Source organism: Lepidothrix coronata, unplaced genomic scaffold (assembly GCF_001604755.1).
Source record: "Lepidothrix coronata isolate B3197 unplaced genomic scaffold, Lepidothrix_coronata-1.0 Scaffold10, whole genome shotgun sequence".
Classification (NCBI taxonomy): domain Eukaryota; kingdom Metazoa; phylum Chordata; class Aves; order Passeriformes; family Pipridae; genus Lepidothrix; species Lepidothrix coronata.
The window spans coordinates 235,565-249,696 of NW_016690190.1; the positions used below are offsets into that span (position 1 = coordinate 235,565).

At 50.9% G+C, this 14,132-nt stretch overlaps 1 protein-coding gene across 1 annotated transcript in view; it reads right to left on the reverse strand.

Moving 5' to 3' along the window:
* RFX4 (regulatory factor X4) overlaps window positions 1-9,398 on the reverse strand; it is a 90,912-nt gene extending 81,514 nt beyond the window's left edge. The window contains exon 1 of the mRNA XM_017804614.1: window positions 9,053-9,398. Coding sequence (XP_017660103.1) covers window positions 9,053-9,095 — 43 coding nt within the window. The 5' untranslated portion in view covers window positions 9,096-9,398. The remainder of the gene's footprint in view (window positions 1-9,052) is intronic.
* Between the last annotated feature and the right edge of the window lie 4,734 nt (window positions 9,399-14,132).

Consider the following 14,132-nt stretch of genomic DNA (forward strand, 5'->3'; position numbering starts at 1 on the left):
GACCCAGCAAGAAGAAGAGGTGAACACACTGCTCCATCCATGTGATTAAACCGCTCTGTAAATGCAGTCCTCCCCACTTCGTTACAATGGAGGCCATTTGCTACCCCTACCACAACTGATTTTAAAAAAATGTTTACATTAGAGGGGCCCCTGCACCAGTACTGTTCCTGTGACTCTACATTTAGGAGAGAGAAACTTTGGGAAACCTGTACTAGCCAGTCAGTCCAACCAGCAGGATGTGTTATTGCCACTGCTTGGGAGAAAGGAACAGGGCACCTTTCCCTGCTCTCAGCCTGCAAAGGGCACAGAGTGAATCTTACCTGGCTGCTGCCTTGGTCTGCCATGGATCTCGTAAGTCTCTTAAGCGCTCCTCCTTTGAGTTAGGACATTATGGTGTCACACAGTGAGCACCCAGGAGGCCCATCTGGGACACAGGCTGGCGTGCAAACACAACACGCCATTTAGCAAATGTGTCATTTGCACTCTTTCTCTCCTAAGGCCAAATTTTCCTTGATGACTAAAACATAGCTGATTCTACCCTTGATCCCAAGAGACCCAAAAGAAGCAGCCTTTTACTTACACAAGGCACACATTGCAGACCTGTCGTGCCGAGAATTCCTGGTCTGGCTCTTGCACCATGTCTTCCCCGATGGGGTCTCTGTCTCACACACGGGACAGGGCACAGCTCCTCTCCTGCCGCCCCCAGGGTGCCAACAGTGTTAGCCAGCAAATCTCTGGCCCACTGCTTGGCCCAGTCCAACAGAGAGAAACATGGAGATGAACGGCTATGCTGGGAGGTGGGTGAGTCTCTTCATGGAAGCCCATTCCCTCCAGCCATGACATGAGCACACGCACCCAGGAACGCCCATCACAGGAGCAGGCAGCTCTCATCACAGAACAGCACGATACTGCTGTACCCGGACACAGGGCACTCAGGGAGCAGGACTCAGCTTCCATATTTTCTTGCAGCACATTTTTTTAAAGGGTCTATCAGGCCACTGCAACCTTAAGGACCAGCCAGGAATATTTACTTCCCCATATCGCTTAAGTTTTTTAAGGGATAAAGAAACAGAAAGTATTTTACTTTCCTCACAGCATCAGAGATAGCAACAGTCAGGAGTAGGGTAGCTAGTAGTTAACGGCCTTAAATACTCATTTGCTTAATTAGGACATCCTGATCCATGCCGATGGTTAAAAAGAATGTCAGATGAGAGTGGGAATCACACAAGCCAGGTGGTTGAGAATTTTTTTTTCCCCTTTGAAGGATAGGATTTTTCCTACTTCCTACAACCACCCATGAATTGTAATAAACAAATGGTCTATTTCTGTAAGATCTGAGAATATTAGGAAAAGATACAGCCTTTCTTGCTTTTCCTCTGCCACACAGGACCTTTTGGTCTTTTGCAACAGATTGCACCTTTGTTATAGAGTGCTGAAAAGTGTGGTTGGTTGTAGAAAAGAATGTTCTGTGGGGTCTTTTCAATCAGGTATGCATTGCTGTCACCATAGGGGACCTACCTCTGGGACACAGGTGGTTTCTCCCAGCACTAGATGACCTCTCATGAGATCTGACTAGTGAATTAGGATCTCCCTCAAGCTGTAGCTGAGGTAGTTTACACATTTCTGAAATAGTTCAGCAATTAAAATGGTTGGGGGTTGTAGGGGGGGAGGGAAATATGTTAACCCTTCTAACATTCAGTTCTGTCTGTATTTACCTCTACTTTTTGCTTTTCCTCCTAGTTTTAATTGTGTTTGTCACTGCATTTCTGGTATTTTATTGCTTTACAAGTGTAGCACAAGCTATATCTGAATTTACAGATCTATACAAGAACAGAAAGCTCATGTCTATTTTGTTGACTTGGAGATCTCCCTTGCAAACTTGTATTTGCATGTAAGATATTTCATATAATGAATTTTACCTGACTTAATACAAGCATCTGTAAGTTTTGCCCCAAGTAGCCAAACGAGTAAAAATGGCTGCATTGAAGGAACCAGGAGAGACTGAGAGTATAATTCTAAGGAGTGCAAGTTTAAAAAGAGAAAATAGAGAAGGTGAGCAGCAAGTAGTTCTATTTCTAGACACTGTATTCTTTAAAAAAAAAAAAAAAGGCAGTAATTTCTAACACTCAAAACTTGTAGTCGTTAATTCTAGGCAAATATCCTTTTTTTTTTTTTTAGATATGATCTCAGCAAGCAAATCAAAGCTCCTAGAGAAGAGGATTTTGTGTTTCTAAGTGTTTGAATCCCTGCCATGGGGTTCATGAGCACTGAAAGCTTCAGCACAAAGTTTGTCAGAGCGATGATCACAGCGTCTGACTACAGCAAGACCAGAAAACTGATGAAATCCCAGCATATGTACCCAGTCTACTGCTCTGAAATGAATGCCTCTAATCCCCAGGGCTGTAAGGTTCAGGGAATCACTCATTCAGAGAATGTGCCAGCTATCTAAGATATACTGTTTGCCATTACAATAATATTTGGTATCCTGCACAAAAATGCTCAGGATAAGCTGCTAATTAATTGTGAACACATCATTCATAGGTGTGAATGAACTCCTTGGTTCCTATAACAACTTCCATCTCAGAGAAATTAAGTTCAATTACCAATAAAAGAAAACAAAGTGCTTAACTGTAGCTGAAGTGAAGGAAAATAGACAGTGCTGAGTCCTGCTTTTCGACCTTGGGGCAATTTGAGCTGCATATGAGCTGTCTCCTCCCGGGTGCAGTGAGAGCTAAAGCTATATTTAACCCTCTCCACTTTTTCCTAATTTCAAATTTATCAGAAAGGGAAGAATGGACAAAAGTATTTAACCAACACTTCTTTATATACAGAGAACGAAACCACAGCTCTTGCAACAAACAAGAAAGACTCTGACGCCGACTTAATGCACAGTTGCTAAGACTGGCTAATATTTTATATCTAACAAACTGTTCTTGCTGCAAATCTCCCGAGAAAAAAATAAATGTAAATTAAGACAGCCTAGTACTGCTAGTTATGTATGTAAAATAGCTACAATTAAGTTATTACACATTCCCAGCTGTGGGGAGGGATCATTATGTGCTAACCCTGGGCACCTGCCGCCTCCCAGGCACACACATGGACTTCAACAGGTGTTTCCCTTGTGAAGCCATTGCAGGATCAGGACCCATCTCCAACAGCAAATTGCACCACAGTTTTAAAAGCTCACAGAAACTCTTTGGCACACATATATAATTCTATAGGAGCTGAAAGATGTGTGTAAACATGCCTGTAGTACAGACGTATTAAAAAACCTATGCGGGCCTCCACTGTCTTAATCATCGCCACATACCCTTCCTTCCTACACTTGTTATCTATGGAATCGCTCAGCCATCAAATATCCTTTATGCTATCCATCTTCCTAACTAGTATGTTAGCAATCAAATCCCCTGGCTGCTGGAGTGCTGGGCTCCAGCAGGGTCGGATCACACTGGGTATTCATTTTCAGACACAATGAAACAAATAGAAAATCCAGCCCAGATGCAGGGAAACAGACAAGTGGGTGAACTTAAAAAATTCACAAACCTCAGTGCTCACAGAATTGTGAGCTAATTATTTGGACTCCAGTGTCACATCAAGTATCCCTAAAGAACTGACCTTATATTTGTATTAGTTACATGACAGCCCACCACTGCTCTCAAGGCATTGTTATAAACCATCAAGCCCCAGCTGCATTTAAGGCCACCTCTTCAAAAGTCTTGATCTGAAGAGGTACTATCATTTCGTCACCACACGGATTTCAGTGATCCCATGATTTGATCTTTAGTTTGCTGCAGTGAAATCCTATGTATGGAAATCATATCCCAGGGGATGCACTTCCTTATGGCTGTCCTAACTTGCAGATCAGTTGCAAATTAAGGTGGAAGAAGGCAAAGGTGTTTACATTTGGAGATGCTGAAGATTTTACAGCTACTCTAACCTTCTTCCTTGCCTGCACAGTCACTGCATCACTGGCTGAAACCCAGACTTATTTTCTAAAAGCAAACAAGCCAACAACCCTAATAGAAGCAGGATACTATTTCAATGGCTTTATGTGGGACAGTTCTAACAGCATCACAAGGATCTTAGCACAAAATGGTCTCTTCTAATTTCAAGAAAATCTTTTGCTCAGTGTATGTTTGCTATAGCAAAGGTGTAACAGTGATAGGCCAACTGACTCTACGGGTTTCTTTACAGTCTCAAACCCAAAAGTTTTATTTGTCTGAATCCAGAGTCCCTTCTGTAATAAGAGTTCAACTCAAATAAAATCTTGAGGATTATAAACCCTAAACTGCACCTTAAATAAATTAAATAGTTTCCTATAGTTCTCTGGCTATTCTCATGCAAACATTTGTTTTAGCTCTTTTTTCTCTCCATCCTTTTAAAGACCTTTTCTCTACTGCAGGTAAATAACAGATTGCAGAGCAGTGAAAAGTATCACAATTCCCCATCCCTAAGAATTTTAGAATTAATTCATTAGCAGACAAATATATCATAAAATTGTTCTTTTCTCTGAGTCAGACTTAGAAGATAAACTTAGTTCAAGGAAATTTTGACCAAATTACAAACCTCTAAAAAAGTTCCTACAGATTTTACAAAGTTAATAAAACCCCCTCAGGAATGAAGACCTTATCCGGTGATGGGACTTGCATTTAGATCCCAGTTCTGCTGCTGCTGAAGGCAAAGGGAGTTGCCAAGGATCAGGCCCTTCAGCACAAACGTTGCCTGCAGGATCTCCACAGGCAGCAGGAAAGAAGAAACTTTATATTGGGTTGATTTTTTTTCCCTGCTCCATTTCTTTCATGTGTGAAAGCTTATGAGATACAAAATTACATAGGACAAATATTCACGTTCAACTATACAAAGGACCAGTGGTATTACTTTTGTATCTCCATATCATATCAAATTTAGAATTCTAAAGAATCATTGGATCATCTTAACTGCACAGCAGATAAGAGCTTTTATAAACACAAATTCTAGAGCAGTAAAGAACTTTTTTTTTTACTCATTCCAATAAAAGTAAGTCACTTTTTTTTTAAGTATGAAAAGTACTCCAGAAAAGTAAGTGGAAAAAAAGCCAATAGCAAGTTTTCTCTTTACTATGTTGCAATAAGAAAAGCACAGTTTTCAGAAGCAAAATCAACCATTCGTTTGGATTAAACAAACTGGAATGTAGGATCCCACAACTCAGCATCACACATACATTCTGAAACGTCACAGCTCCATTCCCAACTAGCATTCAAGTACTCATTACCACTATTGGTAATTTCATTAATTGAACCAGGATATGAAAGCCATTAATTCCCTTCAATCGGTGCTTATATGCTAGATCATTTTATATGGCAGGCTCGTTGCAAAGGTCACCCACCACTGCCGCAACACCTGTCTGTGTTGATAAGAAGACAGACTGAAATCTGGCCACTGCCACAAAGTTTTCAACCCAGGCGGCAGAACCAGCTTTTCGTGGTTCAAACAAACTGCTTTAAGGGCCTAATCCCAATGTCCTTGACCGCACTGAAAAGCTTTCTGCTTGTTTTAATGGGCTTTGGATCAGCTCCTAAGTCTCAACTTCACGTCCCAAGGACCTCATCCATCTAGCGCCTGGAAACCAGTGGAGGTTTTGCCTGGCTCCAATACTGAAATAACGAGGGATATTTATTGAGTTGTGCAGAAAAGTTGCGCTCCAAGAACGTGCCTCTGTTTCTTTCGGCTCCTGCTCCCTGAGAGGGGCGGCGAGCGCTGTCCCGCGGATGCCGCGGGGAAGAGAAGTCAGCGGCCCCCCGGGAAATCCACACCGCCCCGCGGCCCCGCACGCCGCTCCCGACCGGGCGGCGCCCCCGAGAGCCCGGCGGGGCGTCCTGCGTGGGAGAGCTCCCTTGGGGCGGCGCGGGGGGGCTGAGCACCGGGGCCAGAGCTCTGCCCCGCCGGCAGCGCCCCGCACTCACCGTGCCGATGTCACTAGGGGGGGCTGCGGCTGTGGAAACCCGCTGTTAACGCTCGGGGTAGCCCGCAAAGCCTCCTTCCTCCGGTCCAGCCGCCCCTCGGGGCGCCCTTGGGCGCTGGCTCCGAGCACCCAGCCCGCCGGTGAGCTTTGCCGGGGGCGGTGATGGGGTCCTGGTGCGGCAGTCTCCGGTTCCCCGGCAGGCTCCGGGCACAGAGGTGTCGGGTTGCCGACGGGGCTGCGGGGTGAGAGCCGGGCCGAGCGCAGGGCGGGCGGAGCAAGCCCAAAACCCAGACACAGCCCTCCCGGGATGAGCCCTTTGTGCCCCACAGCGGAGGGGCGGGGGAGCCCCAGAGGGGGCCGCACGCTTCCCCCGGCGGCTCGACGGCTCCCGGCCTGGCTGGGGGCAGGTACGAGTCCGAGAAACTACCCCTGGGGGCGGGCGGGCGCCTGACGCAGCTAAAGGCGGCGGCAAAACGGTGAGAGGAAAGATGCCGCAAACCCACCGAGAAGGGCGTGTGGCCCTCCGGGGTGGGTGTCCCACTCCCCGGCCGCGGGCCGGGCCTGAGGGCAGTGGGAGAGCTCCGAGGGGAGCTCCTCGCCAGCGCCGCCGCGCCGTGCCCAGGCCGGGCCGTCGGGGCCGGGCGCTCCTGCGGGAGCGCTGCCCCTGTCCGGCCCCCGGGATGGGCTGGGGGCTCCTCGGGACCCCGGGCGGCCAGAAATCACTTCGGCCTTGGTGACAGCCCCCATGGGTCACTCTACAGGTTAGGGAAACGGGAACCAAACTCGATGGAAGCACACGGCACTGCTGGGGGAAGGCGAAGGAACGAAACCGTTCCCCTACTTCAAAATTAGAATCGCGGGTGATTTGTTTTTTTTTATCCCGCTGGTTTAGGGAAAAACTGTTGAGGATAAATTAAAACATGACTGATTTTTTTCAATGAAGCCATATTTCTCCACAATGCAAAAGGATCTTTACATAACAACTGAAACTCAGGAGAAAAGCTAATTGGATTAAGTCCTCTGAAAGGGAGGTTAAGGTGTCTGAATGAGACAACTGCAAAGCTCCACTTTTCTTGCCATCTGTTTAGCACGACTAAAGTGTTTTTTGATTAATATTATCTTAATCAATCATGCTGCCATTTATTATAACTATACTGAAATTAAGGAACGAATAGTACGGAGGCTCAGCCGGAGGATGTACAATTCTTAAAGGAGGAGTAGAAAACGCGGGGCTTTTTTTTTTTTTTTTTTTGTTATGTTTGATTTTTTCTTTTCGTAAAAACTCGTTCCACTCGACAACGAGATGATGCCGCCCATTCCCTTAACCCCACCTCAGCAGTGCCGCCGGACAGGAGAGCAACTTTCTCTAACACCCCACTAACTCCTGCACACGCTCTGACCCGAACACAACGATTCCTTCCCCGCCAAACGCTTTCTCCCAGGAACAGCCCGCCAGGGTTTTTACAGTCCCGGGGGCCCGGCAATAAATGTGGCCCAAACCCGGCTGATGTCGCCGGTGGCCGGAGAGGGGCCGGTGCGTTGAGCGCTCCGCGCCGGGACTGCTGCAGGAACAGCCGAGCGGGGTCGGGCAACCCACCCTCCCTTTCTCTCTTTTCTCCCTTTTTGTTTTTTTTTAATCAATATTTAAATTATACTAAATGCCCATCGGGCTGCTTTGGAAGCGAGGGATGGGAGAGCCCTTGACGGGTTCGTGATGGCAGGGAGCGAAGCGGTTCCGAGGCCGGGTCTGCCCTGCCCCATCACCCCTTGGCCCGTCCCCACCCGCACCAGCTGCACCAGCACGGCGCCGGCAACACCGGAGGAGCCGGGACGGAGCTGCGGAGCCCCGAAGACCGGCGGAACGTGGCCCGCCGAGGCCGTCGGGGAAGGGCAGAGGGGACCTGATCCCACTGCGAGGCTGGGACAGCTCAGCTCTCCACTTCCCCGGCCACCCCACACCCAGCACGGCAGTCATAGCCGGCGCAGCGGCTGCAGGAGGGGACGGGGCAGATCAGGAGCGGGCAGAGCGGGGGCAGTCCCTAGAGTGCGAGCTGTCCGCCTGGGAAACGCCTGGGAGGGCAGACAGGCAGGGGGAGATGGAGGGAGGGATGGAGTAAGGGGACGAGGGGGTGTTTTCCTGTGCTAATAAAATAAAGGAAAATCTCAAAGGTTACCGTGGCGGCCGCCTGCCCTCCGCTGCACGCGGGAGCGCTTGGGCTGCGCCCCGGGCAGAGCGCAGCGTTTGCGGCCGCTGGAAACCGCGGGAGAACGGGCAGGGCGGCGGCAGGGAGCGGGAGAGCTGGGCCCGCGGTTTCGGGAGGCTGCCGGCTGACAGCCGCCGTGGGATAGACCTAGGCCTGGGCCCTGCCCCGGGCAGAGCCGGCACCCGCCGCCCCACGTCCCCCGCCGCCGCCCCCGGGCCGGGCCGGGCGGCAGAGGCGGCCGTCGGATGGCGGGGCGCGGACTGCGGCCCTCGAGGCCGGCGGCCTCTCCGCTAAGGCCGTCCCCGTAGCCTCCCGCCGGGGCTTCTCCCCTTTGGCGGCGCTCGCTGGTGGGACTCCAGCCGCCCTTCTCCCGTCCGCTTGCCGGATCGGCCAGGGCATCGTTTGGGGGTGCGGGGAGAGAGACCCACCCTGCCCTTCCCCAAACTGCCTTCCCTCCAAATCGGCCCAGTCCCGGCTCTGCCCGCGGGACAAGACGACCTCGGTGCTGGGCTCGCCCTAGCCCACCAACCATCTTCCTTAATAAACCTCGTTTTCTCTCCCCTCTGGAAGGCTCTACTCAAACCTAAGCGAGCGTCTAAAACTAGAAGAGGATGGGCAATTAGTTTGCCGGCCGGCAGCGTATGAAGAAGAAGAAAAAAAAAAAAAAAGGAAAAACCACTCTCTGCTCCATCGTAACTGCAAGTGGAACCGCAGGGCTCCTCCAGCCCAGGAGCGAGAGCTCCCCCTCCGCGGCCCCCGCACCTCACTCCCCCGCACACACCCGGGCTCATTTGCCTGCGAGGTCGGTGCGACGGGCAGCTCCCCGCGCTGCCCCCGCCGCCACGGTCAAGTTAAAAAGTCCTCCCTGAGGGGCGAGAGGAGCCCGCTGCCTGCGGGGGGGACTTACCTGTGGAGTCCATATCGGGTTCCTCCAGCAACCCGCAATGCATGCTCTTCCCATGGACGGGACGGGAGCCCCAAGGTCCCGGGGTGTGGAGAGCCCCTATCTCAGAGATGCGCGGGGGAGAGGGAGCAGGGTGGCGGCGAGGGGGTGGGGAGGGAGGGCAGAGGCAGATAGTTGGGGAGGGGGGTGTAGAGCGGGAGAGAGGGACACTCCGTAATCCAGCAGGGCAAAGCCAGACCCGTCAAAATGTTTGCGGATGTTTCATGGGAAAAAGCATCATTTTATAGAAGCCCTGATGGGAGAAATGTCATTGATAGGCCAGCCAGCCTGATGAATGGCTGCTACTCAGATGGGGATGTGGCAAGGCTCAATGTGAAGCCCATTGTAATGCTGTTTTGAATAAGAAAAGCTTTCCTCCAAAAAGGGGGGCCTTAGATCTACGCAATCCCAACACTTCGACTTCCCTCTTCTATTAGAGCATTAGAAACGTTTTTCTTATTTAAAGTTCCAGCGGTCTTTCCACTCCTCCCTTCCCTCCCCCAGCCCCCACCCAAGGTCCTTGGCTCATTACAGCCCGAGATCAAAATTGGCTTAGATCTTCAAACGGGCAGTAGGTTTGGGGTTGTGTTCTTTGGGGCTGCCGAGTGTGCGTGCAGCGCGGCCGAGCTCCCCTCCTCCTCCTCATTCTCCTCCTCCCGATGGGCTCTGAGTTGGGATCCTTAGCGGGCACATGGCATTGGAAGCTGCACAGCTTCCCAAGTATCTTGTAAGCTTAGTTTATTGTAGAATAATAAAAATTTAAAAAGGGCGATGTGTGTGGGTAGGAAAGGGGGGTGTGAGGGGAGAGGGAAGTAGCCAGTGTCTCGGCAAGTGATGCTGGCACTGCAGTCCTGCGGCAGGGACTCCCATGCCTTCCCCGGGCCTCGGGGAGCGAGGGCAAGACGGGGTGGGGGCCGCCTGCCACCGGCTTGTCTGGCAGCGGAGAGCGGCTGGCCCGGAGAGCTTTCCGTGGGACCCGGCGGAAAGCAGGGGGTGGGTGATCCCGACTGCCAAGAGAAATGAAGAACCGAACGGGTGCGTTTTCAAACTGGTGTTGCCTCCCAGCTTTAGTCCGAGGATGCGAAGATCCCATTTCGGGTTAGAGGATTGCGGGGGGAGAGGCAGGCAGGACAGAGGCTGGAAAAAGTTGCTTATTCTGCATGCGGTTGTATGTGCTGGAAGTGGAAGTAAAAGTGCAAAGCTAGGGCTCTGATAAAAGTGGCTGGTTTAGGGAAGGAAAAGCTGTGATTAGAATATGAATAGAGCTCCAGGAGAGGAAGAGAAAGGGGGATTATAGCTGAATTACTTTGACCATGGACAGAGCCAACGTTTTCCACTCTTCTCCCCCTCTCCCCTCCCCACACCCAGACTACCCCCCTTCCCTCTCCCCTTCGGGGGAAAAAAAAAAAGAAAAACAACAAAACCACCAACCCCACACAGCAAAACAAGCGGCGAGGTTGTTAAAGGGGAAGCCTGGCGCTCCGCAGTGCCTTCTCATCCCCAGGCGGGCCGGCGGCGAGGGAGACGCGGGGCACCTCGGCCCCTGCGAGGCAGGCGGGCGGGCAGCGGGGGGCGGCCGGTGCGCACCCCCTGGCCGAGTTTTGGCGCGGGGAGCCCAGTGTGCACGGAGAGGAAGCCGGTAAAAATAATACCGGAGAGACACAGTGCAAAAACCGAGTCAGGGCCGGCGGAGAAGCTCTCGCGGTGGCGGAGGGGTGGCCGGCTGGCTTTGCCCGCCGCGGACATTTGTCGGGCGAGGCGGGAGCAAGGCGCGGGGAGGCTGATGTTTCTCCTCCCTCTGTCCCCTTCTCTGCCAAAAAACAACTCCAACCCAAAGAAAGGGTTCTGTGCTTTCTCGACGGCGGATTTCCATACCTCCCTTCCCTCCACCACCCGTGTGCCGCCGGGCTGGCCCTGTCCCAGATGGCACCGCACCGGGGCCCAGACGGGACGGGCACGACGGGCCCTGTGCCGCCGCCTCCCCTCGACGGCGCGGCCCGCGGCTCCTGCTGCTGCTCCGGCCTTCTCCGCCAGTTCCCATAGCCCCCGCCCCGGCCTCCTCGGGGCTTCTCGGCCACCTGCTGCCGCGCCCCGCGGGGCCCTGACCCGCTCGCCTCCCTCAAACCCGCCGGCATCGGGACCAGCATCCCGCTCGCACAGCGAGGGGGACACGCTCAGCCACACCACTAAACGCCCTGTGGGCCTTACGGTGTGAGTGAGGATATTTTTGATTGCCACCGCCAAAATAGGGACATTTCCCCACCTTTTTATGTTTTTTCCCCTTTTCTCTTTCTCCCAAGGCTTTACCGTGGATGGTGCAAGCCCTGAGGGGAGCCCGAGGGAAGACCGTGGGTGAGGGGCCTGCCCTTTCTGGGAGAGCCCCGGGCCATGTGGGGAGGCAGAAGCCCCACGAAAACGTGAGGGATATTTTTGTGTTTGAGCAGGGCTCGTCTCGGAGGAGTTTTGAAACTAGCATTAGCTTTAAAAACTAGGAGATGCTGCCGGCGCTGCCGGTACGCGGGGAATTACCTGGTGCCTGCATGGCTTCCAAGGGGTGGGCACAGCCCCCGGCAGCCCCGGGGGCTGAGGCTCCCAGCCCTGGGCCGGCAGGAGCCCGAGGGCACTCGCCATCGCTCCCGGGCACGGGGAGGTGCCCGCTCCCGCTGTAGGAGGGCAGCGGCAGGCAGTGGCCTGGCTACTGGGAGCGTGGAACACCTGCTTGTGGAAATTCGGCCTTCACTGGTGTAAACCTTCAGAGAGCTGCTCCCGTGTTGGTGATGTTCCAGGGATGAGCAAAATAAAAATACAGGATTTGTGAACACAGGGTTATGTTCTTTCTGGGGGTGATGAGAAGGGTGGGATTTAGTGCAGCCTGGATATCTAGAGGCTTGGGCTGTTCTTTGCCATGTTTGCTATAGAGGATGATGTGTGGGCAGTAGCACTTCTGTTAGACTGGAGGTACTGTTGCAATGTGTTTACCCCCTGCCTTTCCAGGTTAGTTCCTGTCCCCACATTCTTGTGGAATATGTCGATGATGTTGCTTTCCTGCTTACCTAATTCCCCCTCGGTGTCTCAGATCACCTCGGTGCACTTCTACATCTCCATTATTGTTTCTAGTTTGGGCTTTGCTTACCTGTTTAAAAAGAATCACATGCTTGATTCTTCTGAAAGCATGGAGCATCTCCTGTGCTGCAGGCTGGTGTTTTTCAGATGGAAGCATTGCAAGTCACCAGTTTGGTTTGTTTGGTTTTTTTTGTTGTTTGTTTTTTTTTTAACATATATGCTGCAGGATTCGATTTGATACAATGGGCAGGTCTCAACAAGGATGCAAAAAGTACACAACTGGGAATTTTCACTCCAAGTTCTTGCCTACATAGATCATCTACAAGCCATAAAATATACAGACATTAACCCTACACTGCATCAGATGATGTATTTTTAGTGGAGAGGTACTGTGAGAAGAATACAAACTTGTCCTGGTGCATGGAGGGAAGAGGAGGGTCATCAAGGGAACAGAAGACACATCACAGTTGCTGAACAACTGGATGCGAAGCTGACATACCCTTTTAGGTGACCAACTGATAGTGAGTTTCTTTTGATGGTTTAGCAAAGCAGAGCAGAGTGGAAGTATGACAGTTCATATCAATTTATCACCCAGATAATTTGAGATCTTTCAGAAAAGCACGTTTCTCGTCTCCCACTCTGCAGCTGACTGTGCCAGTAGGCTGTAACCACACAAACTTTTTTTGCCATAAAAAGCCTCTTATGCTGGTACTAGACTCTGAATACCTGTATGAAACTGTAACAAATATTTTGTGGGGAAAACCCAACAAAAGAAAACTACTGGCACAGGAACAAAAAAGTATAAACTGTTATCTATTAATTTAGCTAATTCTATTTAAAGGCAACTTTAGGCTGAAGTTCTACAGAAGTTTTCCCATAGACTATCAGGGACAAGAGCCTGCATTAATTTTAGGAACGGATGTAAATTGCTTGTGAAAGGAGTCATGTAAAATGGTTCTCTGCAATACCAGGGATCTGACTTCAGTGACTCAGGGGATCCCTCTGGATCCAACGTATCTCTGCACAGGCTGTAAGATTGCTGGCAACAGCCAAACACACAGTGACACTTCATTATTTTAGCAGTGGTTGTGGTCTGTGAATGCTTCCATATTTTCTTGCCTGAGCCAGCAGCCTCCTCTCAGTATGAACCCATGCTTCTGTCCATCCTCCTTCCCAGCCCTATTCCTCTGTTTCTGCTATCTTCATCTACTGGGCGAATCCCGTGGAAGAAACAGAGAAGGATCTTGTTTCTGTGTTGGCTTCTCTTTCCCACTTACTCATCTTTATTACCAGAACAGGAAATGTTAACTTTATTTTACATATATTAACACCCCTGAGGAAGCTATTCGTATAGGTGAAGGACAGGATACGGAGTAAGTTGACAGATGACTTCTGGAATCAACTCTGTGTATGTGCTTGGGGAACATGATGCTGACAGATGCAGGAACTGGAAGAGGAACATCAAAAGGCTGCCTATGTAAACATGTGCACCGATTCCTTCAAAAGGCTTTAACTGACACAAACACCACACGAAAGTGGCTAAGGCAGGCACAGATGCAGGTATGTGGGAGAAAAGCAGCAGAAGAGCAGAGGCATGCAAATGATGGATTGCACATGCACTGGGCAGGGGGCACCTTCCTTTTAGCTTGAAAGAAAAGTAACCTGAATTGTGGCTGGCTTGCTGTAACTGTAGACATGTCTGAAGCCAAGTTTTGTTGAAGATGAGCAAAGGTCAGCCTTAAATGATCTCCTCTTATTAATGCTTGTGAAAGGAACTTTGCTCAGCCCGAGTTTTCTCAGGTTTATGAAGCAGTGCAGTGCCAGTGTTGCCAAAATGAATCAGTGGAAATATCTTGTTCACACTGGTCACTGGTCAGTCTGCATGGAGGAAGGGAATTCACTCTTCTGGGTAGTATCAGTATCCAGGGGAGTCGAGAACCCCTGTCCCAAGGACTGCTGCCCAGAATGCTCAGTCTGGGAG